Here is a 27,810-nt window from a genome sequence, read left to right as displayed (position 1 = left end):
ATTTTCTAGTCATCTTGCGGAGTTCATGTACAATGTGATTTCGGGTGCAATAGAAAGTCGTATGATTGGTTAATTGATTATATGGACATATTCCCTTATATTATGATTGCTATTATATTTTTCTTATGATGAAATTCTATTGAATGGCTTACTTTTTGAGTACGTGTGTGATTATGAAATGCCCAGTTTAATATATGTAATTTCGTGACCTGCAATCTATATTGGATTATGAATGATGAGTGCGCAATCTTAGAGGGTACTCATCACTGCGATAGTCATTGACACTATCAAACCGTAACAGTTAATGCAAGTGTAGAACAAGACGATGTTGTTCACTGGGTTGCTAGAGCAGATCGGGTAGCTGAGGAGCTAGACGGGGTCCCTGCGGCCCATATTGAGCTCCACCACTAGTTGATAGACTCATGTTTTTGCTTACATGAACTTTGTTATTTGAGATTATATAAATCCTGTATGGGCGCTACATTTGGATTTTCATTATGGTTGGAATTTTTTTATTCAATGCATGGTTTACTCTAACTTCGTTGCTGTTAACTCTGATTAATGATAAGCAGTTCAAATTTACACTGAATTTTAGAGGCTAACACTTAGGTTTTTGGAGAATAGGTCATATACTCGGGTTCCAAAAACCGGGGCGTTACACTAACCTAGCAAGAGGCCAAGCCTCCTAAGCCACTCAATCTTTCCTTGTGAAACTACCATTTATCCTACTATCCAAATCGCTATTGGTTTCATCAAATCAGTGCATCAATATCACGCAACATTCATTCCCCTCTCAACCCCCACACTCATCATATACATCAACATCATAGTGCATTTTATCATTTTCACGCATCTAACTGGCGAGCGCATGCTCTGTGACTTGCCGATATAATTAGATCTTGCCTATCAAAAACCTTAGCCAGCTAGCCATCATTTTAGCATATACATAGCATTTCATCATTTTCCATCATATCTGACTGGTGAGTGTATGCTCTGAGATTCACCGATGTAGTCATTGCGGATTCATCAAAAACCTTAGTCGGTTGTCGTCATTTTATCATAAGCATCCCATACATACATACTTTGCACCCTACACTTGATCGTTTCGAATGTATGCTCTGCGGCTTGCTGATATAGTCGGATCCTTCCCATCAGAAATTCGAATCGATCAAACACTAGCACCATTGCATCGCATTATATTTTCTACACACGAGAATTACCCTTATTCTTCAAAAATTAGTCAAATCTCGTGAAGTAAAGACCGTATATCTTTACAAGCAAAGATGGTGCCTAACACCTTCCCTCTCTATAACTATGGTCCCTTACTTGGATCTCTGAAACGTAAACTCATGAGTCATCTTAGAGTTAAGAATCTTCAGGTTTTCTATCTTAAGTGTTTTTATGGGCTCTAACCGACTGTAAAATCATAATAATTGGTTAGTGGCGACTCTAGTCAAATATAACACTGTTACCCCCTTTTACAAAAGCCTTCGAGCGAGGCAACCAGTGGAAAGGAGAGAGTAGATCTCCCGTACCATCGAGGAATCGCACTACCTCCAGGGTCCACACGATAGGTGCCTTCACCATAGCTTTTTTGTGCTTTGGTTGAGGAACCGTCTTGGTTGGTGAAGCTTGCAGGGAGGACATAGTGGCCAATTTGGTCTTTAGCTTGTTCAGTTTTCAGTTGGGAGTCATGGCTGATTGAGGTGCTGCTCTTTTCTTTCCTCGAAGCTCTATATAAGAAGAAAGTTTGATTATGATAGGTTGAGGAGACTTATTGATAAGTTTTTAATAATTATCCTCCCACCAAGTAGTGAAAGTGTCCATTATTTGAGACTGATTCAGGTAGATGGGAAGATCGAGAGTCAAGCTGGCCGACCGAAAGGTAGAGATGAGAGAATGGAAGAGATCGATTCAATCAGTGATCGACTGTGTGTAGGGAGGTTGGTTGTAGGTTGTTTGAGTGAATGGACAAGGAATGCACTAAACTAGACTGTCACGCCTCAAACACGGAAACCGGGCTCATAGAATTCCCGATCGCCGAATCCGGTGCCGACAACCTCCGTAGTACCCCATTCTCAGCTTCCGGCGCCCACACGCCAGATTCCGATCCTGAAATCCTTCAAGGAGGATTTTCAGTATGAAGTTTTTTGTAAATAAAGGAGCATAACCACAAGTGTACCCAAATCACAAAGGCAACGTCATCATCACATATCCACTAATATAAACATTTGAATATAGTGCTGAAAGGGAAATACATATATCGAAAATCAAAGGCTCCAGAGGATAGCTGCATGCTCCAAGCTCAACACTACTGCGACCTAACGCCACCTGCACGCATCTATCGTGCATAAGCTTATAGAAAGCTTAGAGGGTGGTGTACATGTGTGCACAAGATAAGTGCTAAGAATGTAATATCAGAGCAATGCAAAAACATGCTGGTAAGTCCAAAAATATCATCAGCCTTATCCAGGCTATGCAATGTAAAAGCATAGTAAACCAAATGCTATGTGCTAAGGATGCAATGCAATATGCAGTGCAAATGAAATGACCAAGCTGGAGTATGAAGTCGGGATGATAGTACATAGTATCGCAGGCTATGAGGTCTATCACAAGGGACTTCTATCTAAACTAGTCTTATACCTAAATTTGGATAGCCAGACTTAATGTGGTGAACTCCTGATCTCAGGTTGGTCGCACGCCCCAACCGAAATCCTGGCCATTGCAAAGGTACACATAACAATTAGTTGCACACCACCAGCCTGAGTGGATAGTGAATGTATGAATGAATGAGTAAAATGCTAAGTATGCAACTCTTGCTCAACAAGTCCACATATCAGTACCGTACATCTCTGGGTTCATCACCGGGGTCAGTACACTACGCAACATGCCGCCCCATTAAGCGCATAACTGGGTAAGTGGAAGAGACCTCACTATCCGCCTACCAATATCGACCCAGCTCGTCGATAGCGGACCCATTTATGAGCTGCTCAGACTCAGCCTAACATTGCCTACTCTCTCGGGCGGGCAAGGCCACACCCCCTCCCAACCGACCACAACACAGTGGGAGAAGCGGCCTACTGGTATACGGCCCTCATGCGCTCATATATATCTACTCGGTCTAGACGTTGGGGCGTCCCCTGGTACCAAGAGGGTTTAGGGACTTTCACCCAGAGACATCTATAGCTCCCCATGTAGAAAAAGATTTTCAGTGTCCCATCTGGTTATCCACGATATGCCTGTGAAGGCCACAGCCCTGATGTCGCTAGGGCGTACAGTGGTCATATCACAAAATGTGAGATGCATGAGTCATATCATCCAGTCATACAATAATCCGCCCAATAGCATGTGCTATGATCAATTACTCCTTATAACAAGCATACATATGATGTGTATGGGCATGGACTGCGGAGCTATACTAAGCATGTTATATGATGATAATGTACTCTCCTCATGTCAAGGATGGGCCTAGGCGGCCTACTCATACCAAGAATGGGCCTAACGAGGCCTAATGGAATGTTACAATGTAGACATTTAACCATCATTGTCCATCAATGTGGACATTCAACCAACATTACTCCCAAGGAGTGGCCCTCATAGGGCCAAACATACAGTGGAGCCTATGGCCTCACATAAGGGCCTCACATACAACATAATGGGCCTCACATATCACAATGGGCCGCATCACATGGGCCTCATATACATCAAGTGGGCCGCATTGCATGGGCCTCATATACATCACAATGGGCCGCATCACATGGGCCTTACATAGTAATGGGCCGTATCTCATGGGCTTAACATACATCACAATGGGCCCCATCACCTAGCCCTCAAATGCACCACAATGGGCCTCATCACTTGGGCCCAATATACATCACAATAGGCCACTCACACAGGCCTAATATACATCACAATGGGCCCCATCGCCTGGCCCTCAAATGCATCACAATGGGCCTCATCACTTGGGCCCAATATATATCACAATGGGCCACATCACATGGGCTTTATACATCGTAATGTGCCATATCTCATAGGCTTAATATACATCACAATGGGCCCCATCGCCTGGCCCTCAAATGCATCACAATGGGCTTCATCACTTGGCCCAATATACATCACAATGGGCCTCACTCATGGGCCTCACATACATCACACTGGACCTCACTCATTGGCCTCATATACATCGCATTGGGCTTCATATACATCAAGTGGGACCCATCGTCCTAACTGGACTATCTGCACCATTCATCTATATTTAGAGATCATTTTAGAGCATTACCTAAAAATGAATCATATCGAAAGATCATCTGGACCATACCACAAATAGCAGTGGAGATAATGATTTTCATCATTAACAATTCATGGGGGCCACCTTAAAGTTTATTTTCCATCCAATCTGTTCATAAGGTCATAAAGACCTAAATTAAGAGGAAAAACAAATCTCATATTGATCCAGAGCTTATGTGACTCAATGGTTTCAATGGTAAGCGTTCAATCCTCCACTGATTTTTGTAGTGTGGTCCACCTGATAGGCAGATCTGTCTTATTTTTAGTCTCAAGCCTTAAAACAAGCTCGCAAGTGGGTGGACGGTTTGGATATAACACCCATCAGGTCAGACCCACGGAGCTTGCTGATGTTAGTACAACAGCTATATGCATATATCATGGTGATCTCATGTGGGACCCATGGATGCACGGAGTGGATACAACACTGCATCAAGGTGGGCCTGTCAAACAAACGGTGTAGATAAACACTTACATCACGGTGGGTCCCACCGTCCTATCTGTCTGGACGGTGTGGATTTCCACATACAACACAGCAGGCCCCACATGGATGGACGGTGGGATAAAATACATGCATCATGTAGGACCCACAAAACCTGTTGGCGTCAATACATCAGCTATATAGCTGATGTAAAGTACACCAGCCAATCAGCTTCCCATCAAGTGGGTCACACGTGGGGCCCGCCATAGTATTATATTATAATATATTATTATTATTATTATTATTATTATTATTATTATTATTATTATTATATATTTAGCACTCCAGCGTCCAGTCTGGACGGACGGTGTGGATGATAGAACGCATACATCAATGTGGGCCCCATCTCCACACATGCAGCACATGTGGAGTGGGTCCCACTTCCTGCCATTGGACGGACGGTATGGGATATATCACATACTTTGAGATGGGGCCACAGAACTTGCTGACGTTCTGAGCAGCAGTAGCTACCTGCTGCGTGGGACCCACCATCCTGCTTGGATGGTGTGGATCCAGCACGTCATCAAGGTGGGTCCACAAGTGTGGGGCCCACCAGGTCAGCATCAAGATGATCTATGCGTTTTCCCTTCGTCCAGGGTCCACTCAAGGACGGGCAGCAAAGTGCTGCTGCTGGACGGCCAGCAGGGTGGCCCTGCTTGGTGGATGGCGTGGATGTGATACATATATCAAGGTGGGGTCCAGCTGGGTGGGCCACACGGCGTCATCATCACCATAAAAAAAATACGAAAGAGAGAGAGAGAGAGAGAGAGAGAGAGAGAGAGAGACGGTGTAGTGGAGGGACCCCGCCACTATGGGCCCCTCCTTGCTACAACATATACATCAAAATGGGTCCCATCACAAGTAGGCCTTACATAAAAATCAAAATCTAATGCTATGAACACCCACCGATTGCACTCCTTCTTAATCCCTTAGCTTCCTTAGCTCCTTGGCTTTAATTTTGATGGAGGATGATGAAGTATGGATGGCTAGGCTGAGAGATTGGGTGGTAGGGAGTGGGCCACACTTGGGGTTCTCTCTTGGAAAGCTTGGACGTCCACACTCTTGGTTGCTTGGGAGTGAAGAGAGAAATGAGAGAGAAGAGGATGTGATCAGATGAAAGGGATGGTGTGAGTGATGGGTGAGAGTAAGAAAGGGATGGGTGGAGAGAGAGAGAGAGAGAGAGAGAGAGAGAGAGAGAGAGAGTTGACCTTGGATGAGAGAGGTATGGGTTACCATGCCTTGTTGGTGAGAGAGGGATGGGCTAGGTATAGGTTGTACTTTTATTAATTGATGTGATGTTTGGGTAGAGATTCTCTCAGAATTCACAACGCGCGGCATTTTTCTTGAAATAAACGCAGGCCCACAGCTCCTGGCCTAGGCATCTTATCAACGTGCGAGATGCGGCGTTGGAACCGCAGCAACGGCGCGGTCGCTATGGTACAAGTCTCGGGTCGAGTCGACTCAGATATACGGGATGCGACTTAGGGTCACGCGCAAACGCTAATTACAGGTTGCAGATTGTCAGATTTTGATGGGAAGGATCGCGAAAGTCAAAAGAACGGTATGGATTAGGATACGGGCCTTACATAGACCAAACTAACGGACGAGTAGGTTTGGACGGAATTGCTCGATTCTAGCTTTGGCATTCTTATTAGTATCAGTCGTGTCGCCATAAGGAAGATCCTTACAGATGAGGTAACTCTCCCAAGCTAGATGTATCTGAGATGCCTCCTAATTGTCCTCATTCTCGTATCGGGTGGTGAACCAAGCTGGGTCGAACTCTTTATTATAAAATGGAGTAAAAGATTGACTCCGTTTACCCCTATTCAGGAAAAAAAATGAGTCCATATAGGTGGAAAATGTACGAATCTCCTAGGGAGAATGGATGACGCATTCACCATAGGATGAATAAACAACATCGAAAAGAATGGGGGCATGTACAAGAGAATGAAGGAAATATTCATAAATCCACATATGAAGAAGCCATAGTAGTCCTCTAAGATACAGACTTTGGTGGTGATATCGAAAATATCTCTGTACAGGTGGCCAAGTACAAAAGGTGCCAAAGCAAGTTTTTGACCCTGTGCAAGCACTTCAGCTAGTTAAACATACTCATTCGTGATCTACGGAGCATTCACGCAAAGTAAATGTCGGCAGATCCAGAGTAACATGAAGGCCGTATGTTCTTCATAATTGAACGAGCCTCCGCGTTTGCGGTACATTTGCATGAAGTGAGAATAGGCATTGCTGGCCTTATTTGTGAAACGTCTAGGTTCTTTTTGAGCGAAATCCGAGAAAATGGTCTCACCAAAAGGGAGAATTTGGGTCAGAGCTGTAACATCCAAAATCATTGGACTCATAAGGTCGCATCTCAAGAAGAATGTGTTGATGGATGGTCTCCAAAATGTCGAAGCTGCTTCGAGTAGAGCAAAGTCTGATGGATAATCATGGACGGAGAGTTTGATGCATTCATAAATGTCATAATTCCTCCATGTTGCCTCATATTGAGACAAAATGCAACCAAACCAAGCATCCCATTCCGGTAGTGGTCTTGGCCAAGATCGAGGATTCTTTAGAGTGTTGGTGGGTTCGAGGATGGATTCAAATTGAATTAGTAAAGTCTTGCATGAGTAGATGGGGAATAGGGGATCCATCGTGATATCAACATCAATCGCAGGGAAGAATGTTGGTCCCATACATAAATAGCCTCCAATAGGTGATTTGAAGACTTTCTCATTGGAGTGTTTTTCAAATAGGACATGTATTGCGGTAACCAAATCATCCTGATGAAAAGAGGGGGAAGATGACAATGAGGCAACCATTGTTAGAGTTCGAGAAGGATAAAGGAATTAGGATATTCAGAGAAACAAAAAAAAAAAGTGTGGGATGAAAGAATGTTGAAATGATGCTTATATCAACCGAAGAGATGGAGCATTTATTAAGGCATCATTAAATATTTTCTTTGTACGATGCAAGTACACGTGTCACAACGGGTTTAGCCCTTATTTCAAAAAAGAGTAGTTAGAGCTGACGTGTAGGGATGTATCAGCCAGAGATGGTTACCATGACACTGCCACATGTATGGGAGGATTGTTGCATTAATGAGGGGTCACACGTCGCTTTCACCTTTTTCTAAGGTGAAATGACGTGGGGGGCAATGTTCATGCCCATTGTCACCAATTCCTATGAAAGCTAATCAAAGTGAGTTACGTGTAATTTGGATGGACTTACATGGTGTATTTGGAGATCTAACAGGATATACGAAGAGGATCCTACAATAGTACAACTGGAGCACATTGAGCGACACCACAATACTACTTAAGCGGCCAATTGGAGAACGATCGTATAAAAGTGGTTACAAGACAGATGGCAAGAGCAGGAATAAAGAAGGTCAAGTAGTGTTGAACAGTTATAGTAACTGTTAGAATGTGGGAAGGATCCAGATGGCTAGGATAAGGCTATAAATAACAAAGGAATTCAATAAGAAAATTTTGTATCATATCAACCCAAGCAAACCGAAATATATCTTTCAATTATCCTTTCAATTACCAGTTATTTTACATTCCTTAGTGTAATCATTCTACTCAATCAATTACATATCTTAATGTAATCCTTTACTTTTCGCTCGATGTTTACATTCCATAGTTTAATCTATAGTGTTAATCAAGTAGCTGATAATCTTAGCTATAATTTAGGTCTACCGCTCAATCCGCTAGATTCAATTTCCATTGTAAAAGGTGCTTTGCAGTTGTTCTCTGCGACCGACTTATCTGTATCAAAAAGTCCTTCTATATAGAAGGCAAAGGTGTAACCCATCACCAGAGGACGAACTCTACCCTCTAAATATCACCTAATCCTATTTACATACTGAGTGAGTGGTTGAATAGGCGACTGATCTCATTCGATCTCGATCATACGCTACGTATCTGCATATCTCGGCACTTGAGGCTATAGTTGTTCGGTTTGAATTGAACCGCAAGTTCAATTCTGGCACACAAGCATTTCTCACATGACTAAATTGTTATTTTTTAAATTTAAAAATAAAAATAAAAATAAAAATAAAAAAGCAACAATGGTAATAAGAATATAGACGGTCTAAATCATCATAGAAGAATGTTGGCAACTGGATCCTGATCACCAATTGAGGGAAAACAAACCCAAAAGTCGTACTCTTTCTTTACCTTTTGAAGTGTAAATATTTTATACTCTGGCGGTGATAATATATGATATTTGATATACCAGTAACCACGAGTCAGAGGTTAGAAATAGTTTGACCAACCTATAGTGGGTCCGTTCCCTTAATTTGAATGCTTTATATACAGTGGTAGTGTTAGACATGTACACTTTTACGAAATTACTCTCTCTCTCTCTCTCTCTCTCTCTCTCTCTCTCTCTCTCTCTCTCTCGATTTTTTACTGTTACAACCCTATTAACTGCTTCTGTTCTTCTTCATCAAAAACAAAAATCAATGGACAGCGTAGGCCCTAGTGATTGGAGAGAGGTTGAGTAGAATGAGAATTGAGAGATTGGGTTTTTGTTTTCGTCTCCTCTATCCTTTTTTTTTCCTTCTAATCTTTTGATTCATGTGAGATCCATTTACTCGGGGGCAGCAAGGATCGTTCTTTGACTTGGATGAGTCAGCTGACTCCTGGTCAATCCATCTACACCTAGTTGATGACCAGGCCGAGTAGACTCGTCTGAGTCCTGGGTCAATTCACAAGGTCAGTGAACCATGGTTAGAAATGAGTCAGGTCAGGCCATGGTTCAACAACATTGACTGACTCTTGATAAATGTTTGAGCCAAGCTACATTGGCAGTGAGTTGGGATCTCTTAAGTCAATAAAAAATAGAGGCAGTTGAGCTGTCCATGGGCTGAACAGATAAACAGAGCCGACCTAATCAGCAGGAAATAATTATATATGTATGACATATGTGGGGTTGGCTAGGCTTACGTTTGGCCCCTAAATATTATAACTGTGGGATGGTTGGATGGTTAGGTTTGGTTAGGTGGGTCAGATCACAATCTGACGCCTAGTAAATTTTTAGCAGGTTTAGATTGGGCGTCTGGGTAAGTTAAGGTTCATCAAGTCAGAATTCTCAAGCTGTCGAACCTGGCCCGTTGCCATGCAACAGAATATACGTGAGAAATGTTTATGAGATCTGGACAACTTATCCCATGGGATGCGCCACTGTTGCTCTCTTAACCAAATATATCCCTTTGATCAAATAATCATAGGTATCTATTCAATGATCTTTTCCTCATTGAATGTCAACCATCCCTTCATCTTTTTCGTTTTCTTTTTTTCTTTCTTTTCAGTTCAATTTTTTCACACCTAATCAGTGTTTTAAAATCCGTAATGAACCTGAACCTGAACCTGTATGGGCTGAAATCAGACACCTGAAACAGGCTGTCCAGCATAGCCCAAATCACCACTAAAACAGGCAAGTCACCCCATAAGCCTTTTGTTTAAAAAGAAAAATAAAACTACATCAGTCAAAGCATGAACCATTAACTAGAAGAAATCACTAGGCTAACCCCAAAATTAGATGTTTTTTGCAATGATCATAGAAGAAAAATAGCAGAGCAGGAGGATTTTTGTAGCTGACCCCAACTAATTCGGATAAACCATTGATGATGATGAATGATTTTAGAAGAAGATTCTGAACCAAAATGGAGAAAGAGGGGGCTCGACTGGTTGGACCAGCAGTTGGACCTAACGACCCACCAAAAATCCAAAACGGGTCAAAGTTGAAGACGAGTTTTAAAACATTGCCTCTCACCATTAACATTCTCCAAATATCATCCATTTATACAGCATGTATGGTCCAGATCCTCTGATTACACCCATCAGATTCAGATTGTCCGATCAACTTCTAGTAGCCCAATTGATGGCCACCATTGTCTGGCTTCTGATTAGTAAGTTTTGGGGGAGATCAACAACTGCTTAGAAGTTGCATAGGAGAGCTGTGCGTGTGCATGCTCGTCTATTCGTAATGAGGGAAATTCAATCCAAACCAATCGTTGACATGCAGTGAAGCAATCATAAGTGCTTATTGCTTGCTTCTTCTCTTCTTCTTCTTCTTCTTCTGCTTTTTACAAATGTTGTTACAAAAAAAAAAACCCCTTCAGTTACTGTTCTATGCCAGGCTAGTTTGGCTTGGGAAAAGATTTGAGTGAGCCAGTGAAAATAATACATCATCCGCATTGCAGTAGCCATCATCTTCATATTAGCCTTATTCCACCTATTTGTGGATTGGTTTTATGGATTTTATTCCACTAGTCATTCCAATCTACTTCTCGTCTTCTGTAAGTGAACAAAGCTTCTGTGGGTCCTATTTCACCAACCATTCCTATTTAGGGCCCCATCTCTGGCAAGTGAACAAGATTTAGCATTTCCACTCACCTTAATCCAAGTTCCTTCTAGGTCTTCTATTTATCTTCTTTCCATGCTTTCTTGCCAGAATCAATGTTACCCCTTTACAAAACCATCTCCCTGTGGTCTTTGTTACACAACCAAACCAGCTCAATCTATTCTCTATCGTTTTTCTTCTAATGGAACTACTCTTAGGAATAAGAACTAAATAAATTGATTAAAAATGGAACTTCTAGTCCAACTACATAATTCTATGAGGACATTTGAAACCTTCCATTACAAGTAGGTCATGTTTTAGTGATCAAGACAGGCTCCCAAAAGGAAAAAACCTTCATCTACAACCATCAGCCAATCACCCACATACAGCTAACAACAAACAGCAAAAACCCAGGAAAAAAAGGATAGATGGCTAGGAATTTCTCATCTGAAACATTTCTATGGCATCTCCCCTATCTGACCAAAGGTGCATCAGATCAGTAGTATAGATCAGCAGACCATGGCCCGCTTTGGACAGACTGGGCATCAGGACCACACCTGACATGATTCATCAGGACCCTATATTTAAGTTCCGCTCTTCAGCAAGGCAACTCGGGCCATCTTAGATACCAGAGGTAGTTGTAGTAAGCAGGAGGGAAGTTGAAAATTAGCCAACTACAAATGTGAGCCCCTTCATGGCATTACAAATCACAAACATAGAAAATGGCATGATGGCACCTTCTGGGAAGCAGACAAATCTCACTCATAATCAAGTAGAGGAACTTGGGGGTTAGCAGCTCACCATCCAATAAATGGCCCCCACTTCCAATTAAATAGATTATCACAGTTGGTCATAAAAATAAAGGACACCATAGTTATAAGTGTGCCTACATAGACTTTAAATATGGCAGAGGCAAATTCAAGCATATTTACACCAAACTAGTAGGGAATGAAAGCTAAAAGAAGGTACAGGTCGCATACAGTGTGAGTAACGGTCCTTCAATGTGTCACTGAATGGGATCCACATGGCTTTTAGTTGGAGGATCTGAATCATCCATCTGGCAAGCACCATCATGAATGGGCCATGTTCCAAAATTCATGCCACTCTGTTATCCAAACCATCAATTTTGGTAGTGAAATTGAAATAGTCGGCTACCCCCTTCAATTAGACTAGGATTTCCAGTTGGCATTTTTTAACCACATCACCTAATGGTGGACCCCAACAGATGTGAAGTCCAGTCCCACCAAGAAGCCATGTCGAACCCCATCCACAAACATTAGAGAAGCGTGAGTTATGACACAAAACAAACTAAAAACCATGTATATATGTACATCTATTAACAGTCCTCCTGACAGAAGCATGGAAAGTTACCTAGCAGGAGCAACACCTTCCCTGAAAAGGATATTAGCCACAGATGGAGGGAGCCATGCAGGATTGCTACCATCCTGACCATCCAGCTGTCGAATGTCACCCTGAACCAAAGCAACGCGGCCTTTCTTCCTCCTTGACCTCAACCTCGATGTTGATGTCAGCCTTGACCTCGATCTACCCACATTCTTCCCTATAAAGAAGCCCACCTTCAACGCCGTGAAAAGACCCAAGGCAATCACCAGCGGCCTTACGGCCCAATGGAAGTCCTCAAGGTGCTGGTATTTCTTCACCGCCCCCTGACAAGTATTGAAACTAACCACTTCCACTTCAGCCGGATCCGCTAAGAATTTGCAATCATCTCCCAAAACAAACCTGCCAGGAAATCTAACGACAAGACACCCATTTGGCAGGACCTGACAAATCCTCCCTGTGGCCCACTCCCCACCTCGTTTACGAGGCCACTCAAACCGAGGACTAAACACATTCGCCTTCACTCTCACAAACTGATCAACACAGTAAGACTCCGCCATCTGGAGATCTGAACAAGTTCCCTTCCAAAGAATCTCCATCCCTACTAAACCAACGGTAACTCTGCCATCACGCTCAATCGAATGCAAAATGCCTACAGAAGCATGCTTCTTCTTGTCTTCCTCCCTCACCCGTACCCAGTCCCCAGCAGCAAAGCCAGATGTCACCCTCTCCAAAGTTGATGATTGGACCCTCAGAGGATCATGGATCCCATGGACCCTTACTAGAACAAAACCATCTCGATCGCTGCCGCTTTCCAGACCAACTACCGTTCCTTCTGGAATGGCCATGCTTTCTGGCTTGCAAGACTTTGCTGGCTTTCTTGAACGCACAGTGTCACCCACTTGAAGCAGGTCTTTTGATAGGAACCACTTGGTGTAACCATGACCATTTGATTTGTCCACATTCCCAATTCCGAGATTGATCCGGCTCTCATCCTCGTCAAGAGCATTCTGACAGCTGCAAGATTTATATCTCATGATAATCAGGTTGCAATGTAGAGGCAACAGTGGTCTCAAACAGTAGCAAAAATATCAGCATTGGCAGTTAAAAGAAAAACAAAATTTTAAGATATTTATTGAACTTTGGAAGCACTAGCAGATGAGCGAATACTTCGGTCTTTTAACCAATAAAGTATCTCTCATACACTGCCAAAAAGAAAGAAGTGACACTTGTTCCTGGAGCAGGACCTATTAATTTCTGATTTTTACAATTTATACAAAATGGTGAGAGTATAAATTTAGGGCCCGTCTAGATGTACCCCAAAATGCTGATTGAAGATTCATAGGACACCAAAATTCTCATTTTGGCAGTATGGAAGAATTGGTTTTTCCTAAATGAAAGTGTGAAGCATCTGAACTATTGAAGGTGGATATGGAAAAAGCCAATGATAGTATAAACTGGGAGTTTTTTTTGCCACGTGTTAGATAGAATGGGTTTCGGAGTTTGATGGACAAGGTAGATCAGATCTTGTATCAAGTTGCCATGTTTCTCGGTCCTTGTTAATGAAAAGCCAAAGGGACTTTCATAGCACTCGAGGGATCCAGTAGGGCGATCTCCAATCTCTGCTCTTATTCAAAGCTGTTGCATAGGCAATGGCGAAAATACTTCAGAAGGCTGCAGACACAAAGTTCATCAATGGCATGCTACTGGGGAAGAGGGTTTAATAATAAGACACATGCAACATTTGAACGTTACATTACACTTCAGGGACGGTATGGAAACAGAAGCTCTGATGTATAGAGGCATCCTAGTATGCTTGAAATAGGGTCTGGTCTCAGCATTAACTTAGAAAAAGGCAACATTGCAGGGGTTAATTGCATACCTGCCTGCATCAATGACCAGGCGCATCAGCTGGGCGGTTCAGTTTCCCATTTGCCAACATCTAGGGATCCTAATATCCGGGCTGAAGCCTCTGGCAGAGTGCTGGGATAATCTGGTAGAAAAATTCAGTAGGAGACTAGCAATCTGAAGGAAAATGTCCATCTCAGGTGTCCGGTTAAGGTCATGGCGACCACAGATACATACCAAAACGATTCTTGGAATGAGGGAGAACACAGATATCATTTAGCTGCTTGGAAAAAAAAGGGATATCTGCAGATCGACTTCAGTGCAAGGCTTAGGGGCATTAATCCAGCTATTCAAAGGAGGGGTCCTTTGTTTGGAGGGCTCTCTTGGCCAGTCAAGTACTGCTCCAATCTCACTAGATTCATTGTGGTTTGTGGGTGACACGATGAACATCCATCTTTTGGAAGATCAATGGTGTGGTGAGGTGCTGCTTTGGGAAAAGGTTTGAAAGGCTCCGCATGTTGGTTGACAACAAAGGGGCGAAGATCAACCAATGCTTTCAGTGCGTGGGTGGGAATATGCTTTGCATGCTGACTTTCGAAAGAAATTTGCTGGATCAGGAGATTTCTGATTTTTCAAGCTTGCTGCAGCTGTTAGAGAATACCTCCATTCCTAGAAACAGCATGGATTGTTGCATTTGGTCTCAAAGGCCAAAGCTGATGGCAATTTTTCAATACGATCCATGTGCTTTGATCTTGCAGGTGGGGATACGGGTGTGCAGCTGTGAGGAATTGTTACATTATATTGATGAGAAAATAGGGACTGGAACAGAAACATGAGACTGACAATGGTTTTGGGCACAGTTAAGAAAATGTTTCTTTGGTATGTTTATGGAATGATGATTTTGGTGTATGCTGTCAAAACATTTTCTCAACATTCTTTATTATATCTAATGTAGGACCATCAGATCATAAAAAAGAGTAGAAGAGTGGTCCTCATTTCTAGCTGATTGAAGATCAGGCACAACTGGGATGTGGGGCCAACAGAAACATTGGATGGCCATAAGTTATCATCTGATTGGACCGTGGGGCACACAGGTCCAATCAAGAGTCCTTTTTGCATTTATACACAAATCACATACATCGAAATGAGGTTCTGTACAAGCGGTACAGGACTAAGGAGCCATACAATTGTATATACAAAGTATTTTATTAGTATCTGAACTCTTTTTTATGTTGTTTCCTTGACCCATCATTTCCCTATATATTACAACTCCCTAGAATTAGTTTTGATTATATTTTAAAAATAAATAAATATCGACCAATAGAAATCTCGTTTATTGGGACTTTTGTATATACAAGGCCATTATAGCCATATGTATGGCTTTTCATTTGATTCTTTTATTGGAATTAACCCTACAATTGTGAAAGATACCTCGTTTCAACACTGAGGTCTTGGTATCGATTCCCTAGTGGGGGTGGCTAACAGTGAAGTGTGAACTGACAGTGGGTGTACTAACAAGCTAACCAAAAAAAAAAAACCCTAGAATTGTGACTCTTCTATAAACAATAGAGGTGCAACTCGTTTAGGTTGTTCATGTGGTGAGACCCACAAATTCATTCCTTCACTTATTTCCTATAAATTATTTCCAAGGCAACTTGTCGTTATCATCATTTATCCCAAGTCCCAACTAATTGGGGTTGGCTACATGAATCCTTTTCCACCATCCCACTCCATCAGGGGCTTTGGATTTGTGTTGGAAGTTATGGCATAACTTTGATGCCAGCTGCCAACCTGACAAAAGTCACACAACCCTCCTTTATTTGGGCTTGGGATCAGCAATGAGAGCACAAAACTCCCACAGGCGAAATGTAACAAACTATTACATAGGTTGATTACAATAAAGCGCTATCTAATAGCCTATTATATAGGCAAGGCAACTTGGCTTTTGCTGCTGCTTTTCTCCTTCCCCCAAACCTGTCCAATTACCCAAATCCTAACCCTAAACTCAAATCTCCCCTAATAATACACCCAAAAACCCTAATTACCTTTTCAACATTTTCCTATAATCTATTTCATAACCCTAATCCATCTCAGCCACAATTCCCATTTCCGTGCCTAGCCATTGCCCGTTTTAGGATTCCCAAAACTCTTACCCGATTCCACTCCAAATCCTCCTAGTAAATTCCTGCATAAAACTCTAACCTCAACGCCTATTTCCCCAGACTCCTATACCTTAAACTCTTACCCATCTAGTATGCAACGACAATCCTCGTTCTAAAATCCCCTCAAAAACCCCAACTACGGCTCTAATCATATCCTCGATCCAATCTCAATCATGACCCCAATCCGCAATCAAGTTCCAAAGCAGCACTTATCACCCACTTCCCATCCGATTAAAAACCCCAAAAACCCTTTTTCCGTTCCGAATTACTCCCATTCTAGCTATATACAACCCAAATTTTAATTCAAATCCTATTGTACCCAATTGGCCAATTCCTAACTGCTATTCCATGTAGAGTCCCAACAGCAAGCCAATATATAACCCCTAAAGCCTTTTCCAAACCCTACATTATCGTCAAAGTCCAACCATAAAACCCTAAACACCTTTTAAACCCAACTATAGACTTTAAAAACTCCTAAGCCCCATCAAACACTAACATAGTGATGCAGGACAACTAACCACTTCCTCTAACAGCTCGAACTGATAGAGCGTGGTGAATCAATCCCTTTATCTCATAGCCTAGGCCCCACATCCCATGGGTTAGGTCCTTGGCTGAACCCCCTCGTGGGCCCCACATCACATAGGTTCCGCCTCACACCAACCACCTGCCTCACACGAGCCACCCATCCCGAGTGTACCCCTATATACTACAAGCCACCCCACTCGAGCCCAGTGTGAAAATGTCCCTGCATTAATCACCCCCGGTGAGGAGTCTCGAACACGAGACCTCCCGCTCTAATACCACTTTGATACAGGACAACTAACCACTTGCGCTAAAAGCTCGAACTGATAGAGCGGGGCGAATCAATCCCTTTATCTCATAGCCCAAGCCCCACATCCCATGGGTTAGGTCCTCGGCCAAACCCCCCTTGTGGGCCTCACATCATATGGGTTCCACATCACACAGACCGCCCCCCAAATGTGCCTTTGCATCCCACAGGCCACCTCACTCGAGCCCGGTGTGAAAATGCCCCTGCATTACATAGTCCTTAAAATTGTTGTAAAAATCCTCAGCAATCCTTTATCCAATCCTTAACCTAAACCGGTTCATAAGTGATGAAGGCCCACAGCCGACCGACATCAAGGTATTCAATAACGATAATAGTGGTTGTTACAACTCTTATGGCCCCCGTAAATAATAATAATAATAATAATAAATTAAAGGAAGCAAATGCATCAGCCCGTTATAGGGGTGTTATGGACCATTTTTTTTTTTTCAAAATGGCAATTACAGGCCCCACCATTATCGTTATGTAACAACTATTACGTAACTGTTTTTTAATAGAATGCCCTACCAAAGGGCCTAACATATGCTGATTTTGGCAACATGCTAGCTTCCCACATAAGGAGACCACAAGACCTTCCATAAGTTGAGGGACGATGGGCCAACGTCCAACAATGAAGTTGGAGGGGGGAGGTGTAAGACACCAATGATCGAATCTTTCTATTGTTGGAACATGATAAAGAGCTTAGAATTGATGTGGAAATTTCGGAACTCCATGGTCGTTTGTACATTGACGACTTCATCAATTGACTAAGCAATGTAGAAAAGGAGTTCGAGTACAAGGAAATCATGTACAATCAAATCGTAAAGTTAGTAAGTATGAAGTTTTTTGGTCACTTGTTAGCATGGTGTGACGATCTCCAAGCTCTATGAATTCATCAAGAAAAGAAGAAAGTAAATTCTCGAGAAAAGATGAAAAATAAGTTAAAAAGGAATTTCCTACCGCGGGTCCGCAACTTATGCCCGTGACCTCTATCAAAGGTGTCATAATCTATGTCAATGGAACAAATCGGTAAATGAATATACCAAAGAGTTCTATCTCAAAGGCCAATTTAGATACCCCCAAATGAAATTTTGGAAGAAGACAGCGATTAAGACAAAATTACAATAACAAAGGGCCTAGGTGTAATAATATCAATACTAGTAACAAAGTGCAGCAAAAAAAAAAAAAAACAAAAGTTCAATCAGTTTGAGTGTCCAAGCGTGAATAAGAGAAATAAAGGGATGATGAAACTCAGCAAGGGACCTAAAGATAAGATCCGAATCTGATCATACCTTCAAAATCAACCTAGTACACAAATGTATTCCACGCAAGAACCCTTAATGGATAGCCAAACAAAATGAATAAAGAGCAACAAAGAAAAGAAGTATAAACAATCCAGAGTTGCATGATAGGAAATGAACGATTGAACTTAAAACCCAAAGAAACCAATTTCCTTCAAAGATAATCATGGATAGATTCTACACAAAAAACCAACCACAGAGGTAAAGTTTAATGTCCAAATTCTAAGAGAACTGACAAGATCAACAATTGAGGTCGATTCTCAGATTTTTATTTTTATTTTTTTCTGAAAAATACAAGAAAAATGGAAAAACTGACCTCTGAGGAGCTAAAAAATGCCCAAAAAATGTGCGTGAATCACAATAAATCCCCCTCTACTTAAATATGACCTTGATTTTCACCTTTTATCAGTGGAAGTTAGCCCCACTTGATGCAGGAAATCATATGGTCTTCAAGAAACATACCAATTTTGAAATCGGTGGATCTGGGTGCGATTCCTCACTCTGATATCATGTAGTGAGATGTAAATCTGTGGAGTTGTAAATCTCACAGAGAAACACAGAAAAGACAAAGATAGGATACTTGAGCGAAGAAGATTCTTGTTTTCAACTTCATTTCGCAGGAAGGATACAACTTACAGAAAGTGGATATTCTAACTTAGAAAATACCGTGTAAGACACAACTAATACATGATAAGAATGAATCTGAATACAATATATTACAGGAAAGGTATACTGAGTACAGAAGATAGGATGCCCAAATCTGTCTAGTACTACGCAGGAGTATGCACAAGGTGCACTCCTTCAACAAAAAGTACAGCTCCCTAAAATTGACCTAACCCTGCACCAACAGAAGCCAATAATATACCCTTACACAGTACCAAATTAACCTTACATATAGCACTGACTTCAGTCCAATTTGCAACCAAAAAGGTCCCTGTCCACTTTCAGACTAGAGCCGGCACCCAAAACCAACCAAATAAACCCCCAAAACCAGCCTACAACAGCCCTCGTCCCTAGCCCTATTTTAGCCCATAATCTGTCCAGCCACTTTTCCCAGAAATTTCAGCCTATAACCTGCCAACAGCCTGAAGTTCCATCCCTTTTGAACCTAAACTATCTCAAAACCTTGCCATATCCTGTCCTAAATCTGTTCAAATAACTTCCTAACTGGTCTGTACCAAATACACTAAATACAAGTCCAGTCAATTAGTGTTCTTGATACCGGAGCTGTGCTAGGTCAAGGTGAACCCAAGCCGGACCCAATTATTAATCAGGTCATAAATTCATGCCTAGGCCTAGCCCGTCTAGCGATCAGGTCTTCAATTTCAAGCCCAAGTCCATCTATTAACATCATAAAATATGACCTGTTCACTTGTGTGGATCGGGTCTTAATAGAAAATTTTGCAAAATCTAGGCCTGGGCCTAACCACTTTATTAATTGGGCTTCAGGTTTAGGCTCACACCTGACCACGGCCCTCTTTTAGAGGCCTTGGCTTGACCTGTATCGGACCAGGACCAGAAGCTCGATGGGCAGCCTCACCCATTGCCCCCCATTCATAATGGACCGTTATATGGTTCAAGGATGACACAGAATAGTCATGAGATGTTCAAGGCGGTGCTGCGAATGACAAGAAAAATCAATGAACATCTCCTAGAAAAAATTGATGGCAAGCATTGTGTGAGTCGCAAGAGATCTCAAATTAGAGTGAAAATTGCTAATATGACAGTATTTAAACCCACTGCAAGTGATCCATAACTGACTGTTGAATCATCAATTTAGAGACTACCAATGAAACACCCAGATCCATAGCTCAAGTGGTAGACTAAGTGAAAGATACCTCGTTTCAACACTGAGGTCTTGGTATCGATTCCCTAGAGGGGGTGGCTAACAGTGAAGTGTGAACTGACAGTGGGTGTACTAACAAGCTTAAAATATTTTTTTAAAAAAATTAAAAAATAAATAAATAAAAAGTATATATAAAAAAAAAAAAAAAGAAAGAAAGAAAAAAAGAAAAAAAAAGAAAAAGAGAGGCTACCAATGGACTCATTATTGGCCAATGAAGATCATGTCTACGATCCATCATTTTATTTGACCATAGTCCCCCACTAATACAATCGGATTTTAAAAAGTAGCAAGGCATGATAACAGTAACAGTTGCCATAATGGCCAGCCTTATGGTTGTTATGGGGTATGGACTGTTACAGCCCCCCATAACAGCCGTTACCACCTTGTAAAGGCCCCATATCAGACTGTTACAGACCCGTATCGGCCCCCTATGCCCCTGCATCTGCCCATTACAGCTGTTACAGGCCCGTCAGTCTATAGTTTTCAGAATGGACGTTACAACCATATAGAGCATAACAGATGTCACCATTACGTAATGGTACGTAACCATTTTTTAATACCATGGACTGCAGGACCCACGAGTCCAATTGGAAGTTGTTATTGAGCTTATATATTAATGCATAAAGGGATTTTGGACCATACACGAAATGTCCCACATAGCTTAATAAAGGGTTCCATATAGTTGGTGTATAAAGATACCTACTGAGATTGCACTTCTAGTTTGAGTTTCTTTATTTTATTTTCTTTTGTTCGAAAGTTGAGAGTATTCTTTTCAAGTGGATCTAAGTACAGGAATGAGCTGTTGTGTGATGTAATTCCCCCGGATGTGTATCACATTCTATTGGTGAGACAATGGTTGTGACTTGTTAGACCAAGTTATGATGCATTTGCACGGGTTGCTCATCCCCCCCGTCGAGCTTGTTTGTCGTTTTCCTTCTTGTAAAATTATCAGTTGCTTTCAAAAAAGAAAGAAAGAAAGAAAGAAAAATGTTCGTCTAGTTTCTACATTTTCGCAGAGCGCATGATGTTTACTAGTAAAATATCAAGTGCAACACCAACAGATATACAAGGAGGCAAGTCATTTAATGAATTGAAGCAATCTTTTAGATCCAAGGTGAAAGATACGACTGACAGCATGATATTAGATGTAGTTCCAAGAATTCCTTGAGAATCCAAAACGCAACAATTGCCAGCAAAATTTGAATAAACTGACAGAACTTACCTTTTGAATGCCTGTAAAATGTCTGCCATTAAAGGTCGATTCCTGAAATCATACTCAAAGCATCCACTAACAACATTCTCAATTACAGGAGGCAATCCGCTTGGAACATTAGGCTTTTCTTGCTTTGTTACAACCAAGTGATAAATTTCCTCAGCCGATTTCCCACACCAGGGCTGTGCACCGCTGAGCATTTCCACAATGCTGCACCCAAATCCCCATGAGTCGGTCTCAAAGGAAATTGGGCCTCTTACATCTGGTTGCCATTGTTCTGGAGCCATGTAGTTTGGCGTTCCAAGTCTCAGAATCGTGTCTGAGCTGGGCAAAGAAATTCCTAGTAGTAGTGATGGAATCCCAAAATCACCCAGAATTGCTTGGTCATGTTCATTAAGAAGGAAGTTAAATGGCTTAAGATTAAGAACCAGGATTCCCTTTGAGTGAAGTTCTAGAATTCCCTGAGCCAAGTCTATCCCATACCTGTGGACATCAATATCACTAAGGATTTTAGGCATAATTGTATGATGCATTGACATTGGCCAGATTCATATCTAAAATAATCTAAAACGTTCAAAATCTACAAAACTATGGTAGCATCATTTAAGCATTAAATGTAACATATGTAAGCTCTTCAGTACATCCAGAATCCACATCACCTCAAAAAATCATGCATTAAAAGCTTGCCTCCCTTAAGATGGGCCATTTTGTCTCCCACCGATCCCTCATAGAACTTCATAACAATGCAGATCTGAAATGACATCATCAAGCAAGCAAACATTCTCATAAAACATTAAGGGAAAGAATACAAGGGACTGTTCTATGTGATTCAGACCATTCATCTATTGAGCCCTCTTTGTGATTCAGACCATTCTTCTATTCCACTTCCTACCCAAGTGAATGTCATCCACTGGTAGGGCCATTTCCTAACCATATATTTCTAAACATCAAAGGTCCTTCAATTGGTCGCTAGGATCCCCAGAACAATATGATTTTTCAGGTATGGCCATCCACGGTAGACCCAGCAGATGAAGGATGCCGGTCATGCATGGAGCTGGATTGCTTGATAAATTAGATACAAGTGATACTGTGATGGTACTATCTACCTTTAACAACCTTAATTAGAAAAAAATAATAATCAAAAGAGAACAAAAATGAACTCCTATTTGTAAGTTACAAGCCACTGATTAAGCTATAAAAGCCACCAAAGTGAAATATAGACTGACCTTTCCACCTATGGTTGAGACACCATGCAGAAAGCAAACCCCTCTTACTTCTTGGCACTTAGAGAATACATCTTCAAACTTAGCCAAAAAGTTGTTTATCTGATCCTCTTTAATAGGAAATAACATCTTCACAGCAACTTCGTGATACTCATCATAATCTTCAGTAGACTGATGCTGAGTTGCTAGCCAAACATCACCAAATGAACCCCGCCCGATCCTATGTCTAAGTTTCAAAACTCCTGGATCAATCCAAGGGCTGATAGTATTTGGTGTAGATACAATGGTTATAGGGTGATCAGGATCTCCTCCATAAAGCTCATATTCGAAGGAACTTGTGGATGGAGAAGCACCAACTTGTCCAGCCATTGATCCTGTTTGGAAATAGCAGAATAAAAGAAACTACAAGGTTGTTCATAAGACTCCTAACAAGTATAGAGTTGTCAGAACTGCTGCAAGTAAGAATAATAAGTCAAAAGAGCTCTGGCTAAGCAAACTGAAAGTACCAGTGGAGTAAAACACAGTGCAAGAACACCAAAATCTTATTTCATATACTGCATACATTAATTATTTATATTTCTTATAGATATATGGTATATACATTAATTATTTATAGTTTCAGGATGATTCCAACTCAGAAAATCTTGGCAAAATATGTAGTAAACAAAATGGCTCATTTAGGAATCTGAAACCTATATAAGGTCTCTTTGAATGATAACTCCTTTCCTTAAGCTATGTTTCCCAATCTAGCATGTACTGCTAATTGGCAGAAGAGAGTGGGTCTGCAATCACTAGTTTTACACTAGTGGAGTGTCAAGAAACATTCCCGCAGTCTTTGTTTTTTGCGGGTGAAAGATAATGTTTGAAAACCACTGCAAGACGGATGGTGAAAATTGACGGGTGCTCATTAGTTAATCTGAGAAGCTCTAGAATTGGAGGTGTGGTTTGTTATGAGCATGGCGTTGTCAAATTAATCTTTTCTATCAGCTAGGCATGAGTGACTTGAATAGAGGGAAACTTTAAGCCATTTCAAAGGGATTCATGTTGATTAGGAAGTCTTTTTTGGTCATCTCATTGAGGAAGGTTATTCAAGGAGTGGTATCTCTTCGGCATTCACTAAGCATCATGCAAAAGGTTATTCACAGTAAACAAATCATAGCAAGGGATGTTTTCTGTCCAATTTCCATCTTAGTGCCTACATTAATTAATTCTGCCAATTCTCTTGCTAAAGATAGCATCTTCAGGCCATCCCTTGTATAGCTTTCCATTACCTCAATAGATAGCTAGCCTCTTTCTTTTTGTTGCAATAAAATTTCAGTGTTCCATTAAAAAAAAAAAGCATTGACTAATCAGAATGCGATCAAATAAGGTGATAAATGATGTCAAAAAGCCAGCAAAAATTGTAGTTCACAGTAAGTCCTGCAACGGGCTGTTGAAAGCTAAATTTTGATGGATGTTCCCTTGGTAACCTGGGTTCTTCCAGTATTGGGGGTGTGTTTAGGGATGATCAAAAGGGAGAAGCAGTTTCGTCTTTTCCAAACCATTTGGCTTTGGAGTCTCCAACCGTGCGGAATTGAAGATGTAAAAATGAGTCTTCGCCTTGCTAAAGCCTCTCTTGGACCCCCGACCACTTTCTAAAAGTACCTTTCATGGGCAGTGGGATCTAGTTGCCCTTCGAAGCAGTATTACTCTGTAAATGGAATTAAGAATGTTTTTCTTTATTTGTATATAGTTTTCCTTGTATATTAGCTGGCTGCATTGCCTTTTCAATAAAGTTTATGCTATCTCTCTCGAAAAAAAAGAATTGAATGCTCATTGGTCTATTTCTTTTGGCTTGTTCCTAGCAAGTTAATTCTATGGTCGATGACCTAGCTATACTACTGTAGCTAGGCATTCTGTGTATTTTGGTGAATCTTATCAATCATCTTAATGGATAGAGCCCCCCTTTCGTTTCCGCAATAAAGTGTTCTCACTTCTTAATTACCAAAAGAAGAACCGAAAAAAAAAAAAAAAGTGACATGGAAAATATCCAACCTACCACATAGACGAACATCATTGGGCACAAGACAAGTGAACAACCAAAATCTGGGGTTGCAACTAGGATGGGATGGCATGAACCCAGCCTGAATCCAACTCATTTGGGGCTGGGTTGGGGCTGAGCCTCAAGGCACATGGGTTGGTTGCAATGCAAGCCTTAGTTTTGAGCCTGATAAATTGGGCTGGCCCTGGGTTTTGCATATGCCTAAAGGCCCAAAAGGAGGCCAGACCAGCCAGCCCAGAGCTTGATTCCTTAGTGCCCATTTAGACGCAACCTCAAAAGGGGCATTTGACACTTAAACAGTGTTTTGAGCCAAACTCCAGTTTATGTTGTTCGTTTGTATGCACTTTTGAAAGCCCTGTATCATCCCCTACTAAGCAAAATAGAGGCAAAACAGGCGCTAAAAAGCCAACTTGACAGTGAGTCGACTGAAAAGACAGGTGTAAAGACCCCTTTTGTGGAAACCCCCTTTCAAGCAAGTGCGACCGAATGGACCCTTAGTTCATTGGCTAGACCTGGACATGGTCCAGCCCGGAACAGCCCATCTAAGATGAAATCCTAGCAACATCCTTCCAGAATACAACAACGGGGAAGCCATTCTTAATTAGACATAAAAGGATATGAGAGATGGGACTCCCATCAGCTGTAGAAGACTAGCAAGATTTTTATTAGGAAAGTGGGAATGCTTGATCTTCAGGAGCCGCACATTTTTATAGAAACTGAATAGCCACGTTTGGATGCACATCTGAATCTAATTGAAAAAATTCAGTTCAATCAAGAGGAAATGAACGACCAACTAGTAATATGTAATTCTTTCGAGTCCAACTTGATATAGTAAAGTAATTGCAATTTCGAGCCCTAAGAGCTCGAAGTGAAAGCTAAGGAGGGTAGCTATAATTCCGTGATTTCGTTTTCCATTGAACTTCAATCCAAATAAATAGCGCATCCAAACACAGCCGATGCTAACTAGGTTAGGAAAGAATAGATTACAATCTAAAAATGTTTTTTTTTTTTTCCATGCACGAGCGGATTCCATGTTGCATGAATTGCTAATACTTGGATTCCAATTGTAGCATGTGAAGTAGCAGAAACTATTCAATAACCAAGAAAAAGGTATGTAACAAATCATATCATACATCATCATAACAGATACAACAAAAACAAAAATAAATAAATATAAGGAATAGGAATTTAATTACCTATTATGTATAAATAGAGAGAGGGGCGATATGTCGACGAATTTTATTGAAGTGCAAAGACGGAGGATGCTATTGTTTGGATTTAAAACCCAAAAATCTCTGCAAAAATCAGAAGAAAAGGGCGAGGAGAGACAAGAAAAGATCGCCGTTTCACATACAGAACCGTCCGTCCGAATTTTTGGGTGGTAGTACGAGCGTCGGATCGAGCTGCCTAAGCCGGTTACCAAGCCGAAGCTAAAATTGAAAACGACAAGAAAAGGAAAGAAAAAGTTTTTTTGGTTTTTTAAAAGAAGCTTTGATACCCTGTGGGAGAGTGTGGTAGGGAAGCGGATTGGCTGGTGTACCACACCCCAGCCATATAGCTATGTATTGACGTCAGCAAGATCTATGGGTCAAATTATAAGGTATGTGTTATATCTAAACCGTGCCGAAAAATAATACAGATCTAAAGATCAAGTGGACCACACTGGAAAAAAACAGTAGGGGAGAACGTTTACCATTGAAACCCTTTCTGGGGTCACAGAAATTTCAGATCAATATGAAATTTGTTTTTCTTCTTCATCCATATATTTTTAACTTTATTAACATATTGAGATTGAAAATAAACGTTATGGTGAGTGTTACGAATTTTTTAACGGTGAAAATCATTATCCTCGCTGCTATTTTTGGTGTGGTCCATTTGGGCTTTGGATATGATTCGATATTTTTTTAATAATCTAAAATGATCTCAAAAAATGGATGAACGGTATGGATATAATAAATACATCATTTTGGGGCCATGTAACTTAGATCTCATTTGAACCGTTCGTACAACTTGGAGTTTGAGGCGCGTTGGCGCTCGTCTTCGCACTGCACGTATCTACATCAGCTATATAGCTGGTGTGTGGTACACCAGCCAACCCGCTTCCGTGTGATAGATGACAATCCGGCACTCAGACGTTACGACACGAGTTTCGTGTAACCCTCATTGCACACGGACGAGCCCGGGTAACCAAGGCTCTGTGGGACCCACATTGGGGGCCACATCAATGTCCGTATAAATTCCAGTCCGCCCATCAGTTTCGTCAGAAAATAGTGGGGATTGAACACCCATTATCAAAGCCTTCTTGCGGCCTACAGAAGTCTTGAACCAGGATTATATTTGTGTTTACCCTTACATCATCATGGTGGGAATTACTTGTAAACGTGTTGGATGGCATATGAATATCGCGTGGGGTAGTAAGAAGGTCTCAACGGTCCACATTTTCACTCCCACTTTTTTTCCACTGGTATCGCTCCTTTGACTTTTGGGTACTTTTTATTTTGGGCCTTGTATCACATGCGGTGTGCCTCGGAAGCGGATTGGGTAGTGAGGAACTCACCACCCTCAGCGTACTGAGTAAACTTTGTGAGATCCACCATATCAGCTCCGTCCATTGATTTAAACAGATAATTTTAGGGCTTGAACCCAAAAATGAGGCATATCCAATGTTCAAATGGACCACACCACAGGAAATAGTTGAATTGAACAGATACTGCTGAAAAATTCTTGGGACCACAGAAGTTTTGGATCAATATTATATTTGTGTTTTTGCTTCATCCATGTAGATTGGATGACAAATAAACATCACTGTGGGGCCTAGAAAGGTTTCAACGTTGGAAATCATTATCCCCACTGTTTCCAGTTTTATGATCCTCTTGATCTTTGGATATGCTTC

At 41.4% G+C, this 27,810-nt stretch overlaps 1 protein-coding gene across 1 annotated transcript; it reads right to left on the bottom strand.

The window, feature by feature from the left end:
- Nucleotides 1-11,889: 11,889 nt before the first annotated feature.
- LOC131258338 (uncharacterized) lies at nucleotides 11,890-23,519 on the bottom strand. Its single transcript, XM_058259590.1, has 4 exons — nucleotides 22,880-23,519; nucleotides 22,313-22,404; nucleotides 21,663-22,136; nucleotides 11,890-13,474 (listed from the first exon to the last, which is right to left on the bottom strand). Exons 1-4 carry the CDS (start codon nucleotides 23,243-23,245, stop codon nucleotides 12,484-12,486), a joined length of 1,923 nt encoding a protein of 640 aa, XP_058115573.1. The 5' UTR covers nucleotides 23,246-23,519; the 3' UTR covers nucleotides 11,890-12,483.
- Nucleotides 23,520-27,810: the final 4,291 nt, after the last annotated feature.

The sequence above is a fragment of the Magnolia sinica genome, chromosome 10, assembly GCF_029962835.1.
Source record: "Magnolia sinica isolate HGM2019 chromosome 10, MsV1, whole genome shotgun sequence".
NCBI classification, from domain to species: Eukaryota; Viridiplantae; Streptophyta; class Magnoliopsida; order Magnoliales; family Magnoliaceae; genus Magnolia; species Magnolia sinica.
The sequence above is the reverse complement of the archived record's forward strand: the minus strand, read 5'-3'. Positions and strand labels throughout refer to the sequence as shown.

Excerpts from the sequence above, each read along its gene's own strand:
- LOC131258338 (XM_058259590.1), bottom strand. The coding sequence starts at position 23,245 with ATGGCTGGACAAGTTGGTGCTTCTCCATCCACAAGTTCCTTCGAATAT. Across the intron at positions 22,137-22,312 it reads TTAATGCATGATTTTTTGAG|GTATGGGATAGACTTGGCTC; the intron begins GTGATGTGGATT and ends TGATGTCCACAG. Across the intron at positions 13,475-21,662 it reads ATTTTACAGGCATTCAAAAG|CTGTCAGAATGCTCTTGACG; the intron begins GTAAGTTCTGTC and ends TAAATCTTGCAG.